At 43.6% G+C, this 13,950-nt stretch overlaps 1 protein-coding gene across 8 annotated transcripts in view; it reads right to left on the bottom strand.

Annotated features, from left to right (window-relative positions):
* Positions 1 to 13,950, bottom strand: part of LOC146809390 (carnitine O-palmitoyltransferase 1, liver isoform-like) — a 406,858-nt gene that overhangs the window by 197,376 nt on the left and 195,532 nt on the right. For 7 of the 8 annotated variants that reach the window (XM_085616202.1, XM_085616204.1, XM_085616208.1 and 4 more), the window contains one exon: positions 7,085 to 7,280. In XM_085616202.1, coding sequence (XP_085472328.1) covers positions 7,085 to 7,280 — 196 coding nt within the window. Of the gene's footprint in view, positions 1 to 7,084; positions 7,281 to 13,049; positions 13,135 to 13,950 lie in introns of all 8 variants that reach the window. The other variant, XM_085616209.1, reaches the window with a different exon arrangement.

Raw genomic sequence — 13,950 nt, 5'->3', positions numbered from 1 at the left:
ATCTGAATTCTATGTCAGGACTGGTGGCGCAGGTTAGGCTGGTCTTTCTCCACTTTATTTATCAAGCAGCCATTAGTAGTTCATAACCATAACAAAACTACATTTCCCATGAGACTTCAGGAAATGGAAAGAGAAAACTTCAACAATAATGTCCAATCAGGAAATGGGTCTTCCAACAACTTCTCCCGAGGACGCCCTATCCACTTCTTTCTTCTTTGTTCCAGCAGCATCAAGCTAAGTGTTTTCCTTTTTCCCTCATGTCATGCTGTTATATATTGCTGTAAACGGCATTCATGTCTGTATATTTCCAACGCGCATACTTATGTTGTGCATAGTGCTTGCCTTTGTTTATTCTATCAGCACGTTTCTGATGGTTTTATTGCGGTTTACCATGTAACGGCCACTGGAGCATTTCTCGCGTCTTTCACGACCGCTGATACTGCCTGCCGGCTCTCCCTGTGGTGCGGCCCTACGGCTGCTAGAGGAACCGCGTGTTTTCCTTCATGTGCTAAAGCGCATCTTTACCCCATGTGAGGCTGGCGCAGAGAGACGTGCACGGCTGCTACCCTAACTCGTGGGAGGATACAGATACGCTTTCTTTGGCACAATTAATCGAATGTGGGAGTCCTTGCCCGGAGCAAAAACACCTGTGGTATTGGGTAAGATCAGCCTTGCTAGAGTGACTAGCCCAGACAATCGAGACCCACAATAGAAGCAGGGGGGGTGGGGGGGGGGGGGGATGTTGGTCCCAAGCCCTGAGCCTTCTTCATTAACCCTTTGGGAAGTCTATTACAGGGGAATTCCCCTCCATTATCACCCATCCTCCGCAGTCCTAACTAAACTATAGCATGGAGGACTTTGATAACTACTATGAGGAGGAGGTTACTTACCTCCCCATAGACTATCACTTCTGCCAAGTGATGGATACCTCTATTTTCAAGGCGGTTTCCCAGGTGGTTGTGCCATTGGAAAAGAAAATCCTCCAACTCAAGGCCCAGTGCCAAAAAACCCTCAGGCAGAGGGAAGACCTTTCAGGGGCCCCAAATCCCCTAACTCCAGGGCAACCCTCCACAACTGCCGCAGACCCCAAACGCAAAAGCATTGAGGAGGCAGGGGTAGATATTGATGCGTTCGCATGCCTGAAAAAAGCCTATATGGACTTCAGGCTCCTCCTAGTCCCACTCGCCCCTTGGGAGATCGGGGGAGGGGGGTGGGGACCCTCTTGGGAACGTGATACCTCGCCCATGGGGGATCCAGACAAGTCCCCCCCAGAACTCGGATGGGGATTCAGGCAGACCCTGGCTCACGGCAGCGGCAGGACCAGTCACAGAATCCAGGTAATAATATGCTGAGCCCAGACGATCTTCTGCACCCACGGCCAGCAGAATGGGCTCCTGCCCCTAAGGTGGCGGCTTATAAGGCAGCCAGGCTGCACAAACCGCTTGACAAAGAGGTAGCTGTCTCTGCGCAGAGTGCCCAAGGCTGGCATTGGAGGGGAATGTCTCCCTCACGCCAGAAGTGTATGCTAACATGGCTACCTTCTTGGCTAAGTTTATTCTGGACCCAAAGAAAGGTATTGATCGGTCCTGGCGGGCATGCCAGGACAAGTTGTTGGACACCGCTGGGCCTTTGGCAAAGATTCTGCATATGGTGGAGGGGGGTAAACCTCAGGCACGTTAATCTCTCCAGAGGAGCTTTCTAGCTGGGCGTAGAGGGCAGTCATTTTCTTGGGGAACGCAAATGCCACGATTTCCACAGAACTCCTTTAATAAAGATAGACCCTAAGCTGGGCGAACTGACCCATAGCGGAGGGCAACCTTTTTGGGGACCCCTTCCGTCAAGGATTTAGAACATTTGTAAATACATTTAACTCCCTCGACCACGCTCAAGCGTCAACAAAGCTTATCTTTACCCCTTGTGTTTTATTGGCACAGCCGGTCATGGCAGGGGGCTTACAACCAAGCTCCCTATATGGCTGTGGAATCCCGCAGAGGACAGTGGCCGGACCCGACTAAGTTTGGGAACATCTATCCCACAAGGTCATAACCGCACCACAGAGGTGGTAGAGCAAGAGGCAATGGGTCTTACAACTCCCAACAAGGCGAGTGTTCAGAGGTCAGTGCGAATAAAATTAGGGGGCCGACAGTAATTATTCTCTCACAATTGGTCCTCCTTAACATCAGATGCTTGGGTCCTACAGACAGTAGAGGGTTTCCAAATAGAGTTCTTTGATTATCCCACCCAGGCATCCCACCCCAGACCCCTTACTTTCCCTCCAGAGCAGATGCGACTGATAGATGGGGAGATTTTCAATCTTTTGTCGAAGGGACGATTGTGCCCTTTACCATTCATCCCAGAGGATTCCTCAGCAACCTATTCCTGGTGCAGAAGCGGGACGGGGGTCATCGTCCAGCAATCAATCTCAAAGAGTTCAAAGAGTGGCTGGTTTATTGCCACTTCCAGATGGAAAAAATCCACCTCCTCAGAGACCTTCTCCAGGGTCAAGACTGGTTGGTCCGCCTGGACCTCAGATGTTTACATCACTATCCCCATATTTCCCCTACACAGACCCTTCCTTCCGTTCCAGTAGAGGTCCCAGATATTCAAATTCACCTCCCTCCCTTTTGGTCTATCCTCCGCTCTGTGGTGTTTCACCAAGGTGATGAAGCCCGTCGTGGAGCACTTGAGATCGGGTGGTGACAGACTGATAGTTTACTTAGATGACATCCTCATCATGAACCAATGCCCTCAGCTTCTGCTTTCTCAACAGCAACAGACAGTGAATCTGCTAGAGTCCCTGGGTTTTGTGATCAAAGAATCAAAATCAAGTCTCATCCCCTCTCAGAGGATTTAATTTTCGGGTTCATGGTGAATTCAGTCAGGGCGAACCTAAGCCTTCCCGCCCGCAAGCTATCATAAATCAGACAACTCAAACGCACATTGTCCAAGCCCACAATAGCCCTATGCCATTTAGCCAGGGTGGTGGGCCTCCCATTGTCATCAATACATGCCATATTTCCGGGCCCCCTTCATTACCGGGCGTTTCAACGTCTCAAGTGCTTCCACTTGCGCAAAAGGCCTCACCTTTTCCCAGTTTGTTCCACTCTCGGAGGAGAAAACCGAACTGCGGTTGTGGATATCTCATATGGAAGAGTGGAACGGTCGGGCCATTTTCGGTTCCAACCCTATATGGTGATCGAGTCAGATGCCAGCGGTTCAGGCTGGGGTGTTAGCTGCAGGGCTGTCTCTTCCAGAGTAAAATGATCCTCCATGGAACTGGACCTTCACAAACTGCCTGGAATTAATGTGGGGGTCCTTTGCGGAGAAATGCTGGACCAAGGACAAGGCCCAAAACTGCCTGGAATTAATGTGGGGGTCCTTTGCGGAGAGATGCTGGACCAAGGACAAGGCCCAATGCTGCCTCCTTCTCAAGATGGAAGGCGGCGGCGGTCAGCTATGTCAATCACCTCGGCTGGACGAAGTCCAAAGCCATATTGGATCTGGCCCGCGATCTCTAGGGATACTGGCTGGCTAACCAGATCTCACCTTCGGCGGAGCACCTTCCTGGCGTCTCCAATCAAGTGGCAGACTGGCACTCACGTCATTGGCAGGAAGCTAGGCTCTGGAAACTACATCTGATAGCATTCGAGGACCTTCAAACCCGTTGGGCCCCTTCTCGAACAACCTCTGTGCCTCCCGGCTGGACGTCCAGAGGTATTGCAGCTGGCGGCCCTACCCGGGCGAGGGCAACAGGCAGATCTAGTGGTGATTACCACAATTTGGAGATTGCAAGCTTGGTTTCCAGTTCTGATGGAACCTTCTTGGGATTTTCCAATCCGTCTACTTCAGTCCCAGGATTTCCTTCGGGACCCCCACAGGAATCCCCATCGCCTGCTTCTCACGGGCGCACTTCAACTAATGGCCTAGTGGATTAAGGGGACGCTGGAAAGTGCCGAGCTTTTCAGCAGATGCGGTCTCATTGCTTGCAAAGTCTTGGGCCGAAAGCACCAATAAGGGTACCGCTCCGCCTGGTCTCGTTGGAGGGGTTGACAACAGGTGGATCCGATGGGGGCCAACGCTGTCCACATTCCAAACCTTTTGGCCTCTTTGTTGGCAGAGGGATTAGCCTATAGGTCGATTAATACATTCAGATCGGCCATCTTGGCCGGATACACTCCAGTGGACGGCCATCCAGTAGGGGGGGGAACATCCGCTGGTATGCAAACTCTTAAGAGGTATCAGGTTGTCTGTTCCCCATAAGCCCCGATACTGTTTCCCATGGGATGTGAACAGAGTTTTGAATTCGTTTAGTTCATGGCCATCTAATAAATACCTATCTCGCAAACAGATGTTGGCGAAGTTGGCAAACCTCTTATCCTTGATTTCTTGTTGCAGGGTTTCGGAGGTGAGAGCTCTGAATCTAACAGGTAGTCCGCTGGGTTATGCAAGAAGCAGGGATCGATATCTCCCGGTCTGGTACTCACTCGGTTCGGGGGGCAATGGCATCTAAGGCTTCTCAGGGAGCGCGGCTGGAGGATATCCTAAATGCAGCAGATTGGCCCTCAGACTCGACCTTCAAGAGATTGTACTTTAAGCCGGGCCCAGCTTTGACCCATCAAAAGGGTTTATTTTAACAGGTCGAAATGCAAGGTTTTACTCTGTTACATCAACAATTTATCAGGAGAGGGAATTAGAAGCAGACTGGGGTCCCACTCCGCTTCCGAATATATTCCAAAGAATCAAAAAGGAGTGGAGCCCTGAGGCCTCGAGGGATCTTGATAAGAAATGTAGGACCCTCAACAGCCATGGTTGATAGCATCATCATCGGGCCTTGTTGGCATCCACCAGGAGGTGAACCAGAGGAAATAACTGGGATCTACTTTGTAAAAAAGTGAATACAAATTATTACCTCTTTATCATAGGATTAGATGTATTCATAACGATGATAAGGGTAAGGTTAAAAACAAAGGTGAATGTGAAAAATAGGACCTGTAATTTGTCTTTCACATCATTACAAAAAGGTTAAAAAAATGGTGTACATGGTTCAGCTGACATGCGCCCCTGCCGGGTCGATGGCTTTCGTCAGGATCAACTTTAGGGGGAAAGGATAATCCCCCCCCCCCTTGTTTTTTTGTACATTACTCATGTCAGGTGGAACACTATCTCCTGGACCGGATTATTCAGCCGGTTATATTCATTCCAACAAGTGAGATTGCATTTGCGCTCAGCTTTTTAATTCACTAAATGTTCCGCATAGGGTGGTGGGAGAGATGCGTAGCCTGCCCTCTTGAGGTGCAGCTTGTAGCCTCTGGTCTGGTCCCTACCCTCCTTTACAAAGCAGATCCCAACTATTTCCTCGGGATCACCTCCTGGTGGAGGCCAGCAAGACCCGATGATTATGTTATCAACCATGACTATGCCGATGGCCAAAGACATAGCAAAGGTAGAAAATGGCTTTTAGAGTCCTACATATTTCTTATCAAAATCCCTCACGGTCTCAGGGATCCACTCCTTTTTGATTCTTTACTCTGTTATAGTCAGACCACACTGGCAGGCCTGAAAACATGTTCTACACTGTCACTAAAATGAAATGACACAATAGGTGCCCAGTGGTGACATTAAACTTACAGGCCCTGGGTACATTCTATATTATATACTTGTGACTTATAGGTAAGTTAAATATATCAATTTGGAATATATACCCAGTTTAAAGGGGGAACACAGACACTTTACCATGGATTCACAGGGGTAAAGTGCACAGAGTTCGAAAGCCAGCAGAAATATAGGGTAAAGTAAAAGGTGAAAAATACAGGCTGAGCAAGCAGAAAAGGTGATGAGATATGCTGAGGACTGTAGGATGCCATTACGGGGTGCCAGTGTGGAGTCTGGGAGGCCACGGAGCAGGGCCTTACCACTATCTAGTTGCCAGAGTACAAGTTGTTTCTGGAGAAGCGGTTTCACTTTTTTTAGGAGAGCTGGTAGTAGGCCACTCATAGTGTCAGTATACTTTGCATTGGCTGATGTGATGAGATGTCTGCATGGGCGGGGAACTTAAGTATCAAGAGATCATCAGAAGCTCAGTTTTTCTTTCAATTTCTTTCCTGTCTGCGGCTATGCCAATGATTAATACGTAAGGGATCTGCAGGCACGGAAATATGTAATCTCAAGGTACATGAGTTTGTGGCTGTCTTGTAACCTATTACAATAGATCATGGAGTTGAGATGAACATGTATTATGTGCAGTTGTTGGCGGCAAAAAAAGGGAGTTAAACAGAAGGTGGGGAGAGACCGGAAAGGAGAGTGTAACAATGCATAAAATGCTATGGCATGGGTTTTCAAAGCGAAGTGTTACAGATGTTTGCGTGTGAGTTGTCTCCAAATGATAAGGAATACAAAAAATAGAAAAGTATGTAGGGTGCTTGGCCAATAAGATCATTTCACCAAGTTGTGTTCCAATCAAATTGAGAGTGAAATATTAACAGAGTAGTAGTTGGTTGAATGAAAAACAAAAGTTAATGCTACCAGGGGAAGAGGCAGTCAAGGAGGAAAGTAGCAAAGTAGTGCACTCCTACATGATAAAATGTGATGGTGTGGTGATAAAGGTTTTGGCAGACTCTAAATCGCCTTATACAAAAGATTAAAAAAGTATAAATAACACAAAGTCAGTTGAATGCTGTCTAGCCTAAGAGCTCTGGAGAGAATTCCAGGTGCATAGCATTGCTGGAAATGTTAATGGAAAAATTTCATATGATAGCATGTTCTTTGCATAACTAAGCTCTCCGAAGATGTGTGGCGCTTTACCAATCACTTACAATCAAAAACTTAAGGTTCATAAAAGGTTCTAGGACTTCACCTGAAGACTGATAATTCTTCATAGAATCAAAATCTACATAGATGCATTTAAAAGGAAAAGTATATTCGGTCCAGATTCAAGTGGAAGATCAGTGTGACACAAGCAGGTTCTTGTGAACCTGTTATGAATTATTAGGCAGGTTTTCAAAATTTGAAGAGCAAAGATCTAGAAAATGTAACATGAAACATACTACAGATCCTTCTAATGCAGTGACCTGGGATCTCCTCTCACCTGTCTCCAGCTGTCAAGGCTGCCAGCTTCTCTTCCCCTGGTTGCGGGGGGCTCTCGTCATCAAGGATGCGCTGGAATTGTACCTCCAGCTCGCGAGGCTTCAGGAGACGTCCGCCTACATAGACCCAGACCCGAAAGTAGCGTCCTCGGTGATACACCACAATATGTTCACTGTCTGTGTAATGTTGAATGACATCTACAGAGGAAGACCAAGTCAAGAAAGGAACAAATGCAGCGGGACAGTACATCAGCTGTGACCCCACACATACATTTCCTCAAAGTAAGAATGTACTCCCAGATGTACTGTTGCACATAGTTAGGGAAATGAGAGCCTAAACAGCGACTAGTTTCTCACAGTCACTGTGCTTTTAGGACTAGCCTTATTCAGAACTCTTCAGAATAGAACCCACCATCACCTTATGCCTAGCCGACCTGATACTGCAAAGTATTTTGAACAGGCTGCTCCCTCAACTCCCTTGCCATGTAGGCAGAAATGTCACTGAATGCCATAAGCCAGATATCATTGTTGAACAGCTAGGCCTATGAAACAGCATGTGGAGGAGCTTTCACCTAGTACGTCAAACTCACACTTCATATGTTGAATCCACAGTCAAGAATTAGTTCACTAGCATCAAAACAATCACATTGTTAAAAAAATGTATGAAGGAACTTAGAACAGAATTACATTTTGGATCGAGAGAATGCAGGAATTCTGTAAAGCTGGAATTCCAAGCTCCAAATGGGAGCTTTGTAACTATAAATAAAATATGAGACTGAGTGCTCGTATGTTATGTTCTAAATGAAAGTTTCATACCAAAGCATATGTACTACCTTTTGTGAGTCAGGGACGTGAAATTACACTATTTGCAGCAGAGCAGTATTTTACCTGCACTTAAGCAGTAGTCTTGCTGCTCTCAGTTTACCTCTTTACTGAACCAACCAAATTTATCTTCAATCCCACAGTGGACTGCACAGGTATGGTTTGTTCTAAGGAACCTCTTTATTTTCCTCACAGTGGAATCTTGGCACTACTGAACACTAAGGATACGTTATTTTGAAGTTTTGCTAGTTCCCAATTAACAGCATCTCTTTGGATTCATAAACAGCAGAATAACTTCTCATACATTGGGAACCTAAACATGTTAATAGATATGTTAATTTTTGAAAATATGCTTACAAGAATTAGTTATTTCAAACTTTTTCTTTTTTAAGAAATAGCCAATTAAATTCAAATTGTAAACCATAAAACACAATTATCTGAAACCCCACTTGGATTCTTCTCTTAAAAATGTGAAAACAAAACAGGGAATTGTCACACTTGGATACTAAACTACATATGGGAATTGTGAACTGCTTCAATAAGGAATTTAGTCCAACTTCTCTGTTTAAATGTAATAACCATGATGGAGAACTGCATTAAATTGGAGGTAACTTTCCTTTTTTACAGGGTTCTTCTTGATATGAATAAACAAATAGATATGCAAGCACATTCTTCTACTCTGAAGTTAAGTAAACCAGGAAAAACAGAGAAAATCAAGGTATTCTAATCCTCCACAGCGAGCCCTAGACTATAAAGGTATTCATTCACTTTGGAATCAATGCAGTAATGTTTAAGCATGGCATGGGCATGCCAGCAGCTAGGATTGGAACTTTCAGAGACAGGGGCATTGCAATAAGGGTAGCAGTGGATGCTTTGCCTCTTTGTTTAGCCAAAGGGGTTGGTTGATTTTTTTTTTTGAACAAGCAGGATTGCACTACTTTAGCCAATATTATCCTTGATTTCTGACTTTTTCAAAATTGGTTAACACGGACTCATCTTAGACATCAAAAAACTTTAACTTCATGACCAACTTACATCCCATGTCTTACGGCCCCCTTCCAAGAACACGCTTTCAGAAATTCATAACAATGCATCCGATCAATAACAAGGATGTGGATGCTTCTGCTTCCTCGCTCCCTACCAATCGGGCTCCCTCAAGGAATACTGCCTTGAAACTGGCAACACTTAGGATAATGGGGGAGACATTCTGCACAGTGGATGGTGGGACTCCTGCTAGCACATATCTCTGAATCTCTCCACTGTTTCAGATATGGATGATCACGGAATACTCATGATTCTCATGGTTCTCGTCTGGGACATTCCATTTTGACACAACATGGACAAACTAATAAAGATATGCGAAACACACATACTGTTCCTTAAAGGATCCACTCTAGCACATATTATTTTAAATCTGTACACAGAGCAGCTGGGTCTCCAGTTGGAGGACACAGTGATAACATCTATCAGTATGTGGATGAAACCCAGTTATGTTGGAGATATCAAACTACATTGTAATCCGATACATTCTTTGTTGTCACTGAACTTGATGTTCAACCCGAATAAGACTAACCACTGACTCATTACACCAAAACACACTACCAAGTGGAACCTGTCATGGCAAGCTAATCTTGAAAACAACATCTCGTAACAAAGGTAAAATCCCCAAGATTTATGTTAAACCCCTCCTATCCGAACATGTGCATGTTAAGTACATGCTGCAGTCTCTAATTATTTCTAATGAAACAAAACTGCTTCTCAACCTAAATGTCTTTCGTACTGCTGTTCAAGATATGGTTGTGTTACAGGGCATCTTAAAAAATAACCAACTGTTAGCAGTCTCACACCTAGCCTGGCTCTTCTAAAACTAGTAATTCAGAAGTATTTGAGCACATTACCACAACCCTCAAGGACATTCATAGGCTTTCACTGAATGCAAGAATCTATTTTAAACTATCCTGAAGACCTACAAGACTCTAGACTCTCATACTTGCCCTTCGCAGGCCAGCCTGCCTCTGCATTCAGGGATTTCAGGAAACCCGGAACCAAAGATTCATACAGCTGAAGACTAAAAGTCTGAACCATGCAATCTTCAAATTGGTCTTTTCCAGCTGTTTCAGCCAAAACAATTAACTCAATACCATTAAGCCACTGTTCAAGTCTCTCTCTGTGTTTGGTAAAAATATAAAAACTTTACTGTTATGAAAATATGTTCATATCTGAGATGGTGTACTAACCATATTTGGATCAACCTGCATTACTCTCTTCTCAGTTTCTCTTTTCTCTATTCAAAATGTATGTGTAAAGACATAACAACCAGACAGATGTCTACTAGTTACTTTGAAAGATCTTTTAATTTGCTACTTTTGGTCTGAACATAAATAGAGCTGTGGATTATTTTGAGAAGGCTGGACCATTACAAACAGCCTCATGACTTACAAATAGCCATTTTGATTTTCTATCTTTACCTACAAAATTATATTTCAGACGTTTATTAAGGGGCTAAATGTAGAATTGGACTTTGGGATGATGAGATTATGAAAAGGCATACAGCTACGGAGACCAAGACAGGAGATCTGCCTGGTTGTATTGTGTGAGATTCAACAAGATTAAAGGTATTTCTAGTTTACCAGGCTGTATACTTGCTGTACTCCAAAAGATATGCTTAATTAGTCTGCCTACGTCTTCTAAAGGCCTGTAAGGTGAACTACTGTTATTTAATGAAGTTTACATTTAGGATCAATTGGATTGTGATGGTTTTAAGTTTTTGGTAGTTAATTTCAAGGCAGAGAACACGTACAACTTCTACGGCTTTGTATAAATCTTACGTCTCCTGGAACAAAAAAGGATTTTTTTTTAACTAGTCATCTAAATATGGATACACTATTTTCCTTTTACCATCTCCTACTACAAACACATCATTGAGGAGAACTTTGTACTTGAAGTAATGATTGCAGATCTTGAAGCAAAGAGGTTTCCTGTGATTCTTGATGGATGGTATGTGCAAATCTATGTCGCACATCCAATCCCACGGCTCTAACAGGTGGAAAATTTTGAGTAGTGCAATAATCCAGGCTTCTTCATTCCTGATCCATTTGTTTGGGTTTTTGACATCTAATATGGGTGACGTACTAGTTAGCATCTCTTTGTTTTGCTATAAATTAGAGCAAGTTGTTTCCTGACTGCCTCCGCATTCTCTCTAAAGCCCTTTTCTTGATCAAATTATGTACTTAATGGTTCCAGTATGTGGCGGATGAAAAGTTATGATGGGTCGAATGCTACTCTGGAACTTCGAAATGTGAGCTAGCAGCCACTCTGTACAATATTTGATCAACACAAGTACCCGTTTGTCTTTTTTTTTCTCCTATTCAGTCACTCTGAACGGTAGTTTGATACGTTTTCTCCACTGGGTTGGCAGTTGGAGACAAAATGAGAGTCACTGCCTTCCAGTTACTGGGGATTTTTTACAGAACTGCAAAATGCCGATTTCCTCTGCCCCTGGTATCCACCATAAGTACATGCTTATGACAAATCCTGACCTTGTATGTGCTTATGAGGAGATCTTTACGAGATTTTAAGTTTCTAGTTTATCATTCTTGAGGTTGAGTGACCTTGGCCCAATGTCACCTTGAGATGGAGGCGCAGGTAAGGGCAGTAGATGGGCTTCTCTTTAGGCTACGACAGCTGAGATGGAGGGAGGTAATCTTCCAGAGGAGGCAGAGGGTTGGCATTTTGGAACTCTGTTGCAGATCACCTGTCCTGGTGATACTGACAGCATGTTCTTTCTCTTCTGACAGAGTGCTTTCTAGTATCACTGGTCTCAAAGCAGAGTATGATCTTAACAGACCAGCAACTAGAGCCTTGAAGTCTACTCCTAAAAAGGCACAGCTAAGTTGAGAGATCCTTGCACTAAAGAAAAAGTAATTGTGTAACTAATACTAATATGCATTTTTGGGCATAGGAGCTACTTGATTCTCCAACATTGGTAGGTTTCACATATTTGAATGCTTGAATGTACAGAACAAGAAGATCACAGGCTGGAGAAATGCACCAGTCTGTGATTTGTTTTGTTTTTCTTTCTTGGGTATGGGGAAAAAAGTGGTATTTGAATAAATGTGTTTTATCGTTTTAAAATACAATTCTAATTGAATTCTTACAAAATCAGAAAATCCTGTCTTCAATAGGCATGCTTTTTCTAACAGCTTGTTTATAAACAAAAGACAATTGTATATGTATATTAACATGTCAAGTGATTCTACACATACATGGAGCTATTCTAATGTGTATGAATGTGAAGATGAGCCCAAGATGTAGAAGTGCTTTGGCTCATTGCCTTACTTCCTCTCACTCTCCCCGCATGTACACAGCTAGCAAATTGTTCTACTTAGTGACAGAACCCATAGCATTGCCATCATGCAGAGCAAATCACCAATTAGTATAGAATCACTGCAGAAGACAAAAGGTTATCATGGATAATTCCCACTTGGTGATAATTAGGCAAGGACAAAGATGAGGTAAACGGAAGCTATAGGAAGGAGCTATGTGGTCCAAGACCCTTTTTGGTGACTTAAAAGCAATGTATCTGGTGTGATGTTCATGTCAAGTAGTTGAGTGTTGGAAGGTTTGTGAAGATTAATATAGGTAGTGGAAAACAATGGAATGTTCATGCAGAACTGCAACAGGTGATGCACTAAATGGGATTTCAAAAAGTGTATCTACAAGGTAGTAAAGGTTAATGAAGGGAGAGAACAGCTCTTGATTGTTCATGCATGGCAGTGAAGGTTAATGCAGAGTGTGAAAGGTCTTGGTACATTTCCTTCATGGCAGTAAGGTGAATGCTGGGAACTAAACGAATCCTGTGGTGGTTCTAAAATGTTGTGATGGTAGGTACCAGGAGTGGATACCAGACCAGTCTCCAAGATTGTAGGAAAGGTTAACCTAAGAGAGGTACTCCATTTATGTTATTGAAAAAGTTGTAAAAGATGGTGCATAGATTAGGTAGGTGTCCGGTTTTCCTACAGAGCTGAAAAGGTTAGTGCAAGTAGTGGAAAGCTATGAACTGTTCATTCAGAACTGTGAAAGATTCAGGGTTATGGAGTGATCGTGGTGGTCAGTCTACCTATTAGTTCACAGGAAAGCTCCTACCTGTGTTGATTCCAGGGATGCGTGTTGTATTAAACATGTGCTCGAACTGGGCAGAGCACATAGGTATGGAGTCTTGGATCATCAGCTGTGAGGAGGCGGTATAGAAGCAGGAGAAGTGGGTGTATAGCAGAAAACAGATGCATGCAGAAAGGGCAGGCAGAGAGAAAGAAGAATGTTGCAAAACAAGTAGTAAAAGCAAAAGAGGAGTGAGCAGTAGGGAGAAGGAAGATGGTGAGCAAAAGGCGTAAATTATTGAAGAAACAGCAGAACAGTAGAAAGTGTAATAGAGACATGCAGAAATACAGAGGTAAAAAGACAGGGAGGGGAGAAAAGAAACATAGAATCAGTAATAAGCAAAATGCCAGAGTGTCATACCGATATTAATTCAAATAACAAAGATGAGAAGGCCTAAACAGGACAGGCAGGTCAACACACTTTTGCAAAGCGCCAGTCTTGGAACTCCAATTCTCAGTAGATTTTGTTCACTCAGAGACGAGCTTTGTCGTTGTTTTTAAGTCACATGGCACACACTGCCGTCCCAGTCTGCGCTTACTAAGCAATATGGATAGTGTCAATTATTAAATGCATTTAGATTTCATTATGGAAAGGCATTTTATTGTAAATGTTAATTTCAGCCAGAGAGTAACAAGGACTTAATATTCCATTAAAAATGGGTTTCAATGATTTAAATGGATAATGTGACCAGGGCTTCAGCTGATGCCCACTGGACTTTCCAAGGTCCGAAAAAAAATGAGTGTCTATTCTTTAAATATTAAAAGAAATGTATGTAAATAGTAGCACTTGGGTAAATGTGGCCCTTAAAAGTTGTATCAGAGCCACCCTAGACCCCAAGGTATTTTCGCAGTGGGGAGCCACAGTTTCAAGATATACTCACATACAT

Source organism: Triturus cristatus, chromosome 7, assembly GCF_964204655.1.
Source record: "Triturus cristatus chromosome 7, aTriCri1.1, whole genome shotgun sequence".
In the NCBI taxonomy this organism is placed as follows: Eukaryota; Metazoa; Chordata; class Amphibia; order Caudata; family Salamandridae; genus Triturus; species Triturus cristatus.
The sequence above is the reverse complement of the archived record's forward strand: the minus strand, read 5'-3'. Positions and strand labels throughout refer to the sequence as shown.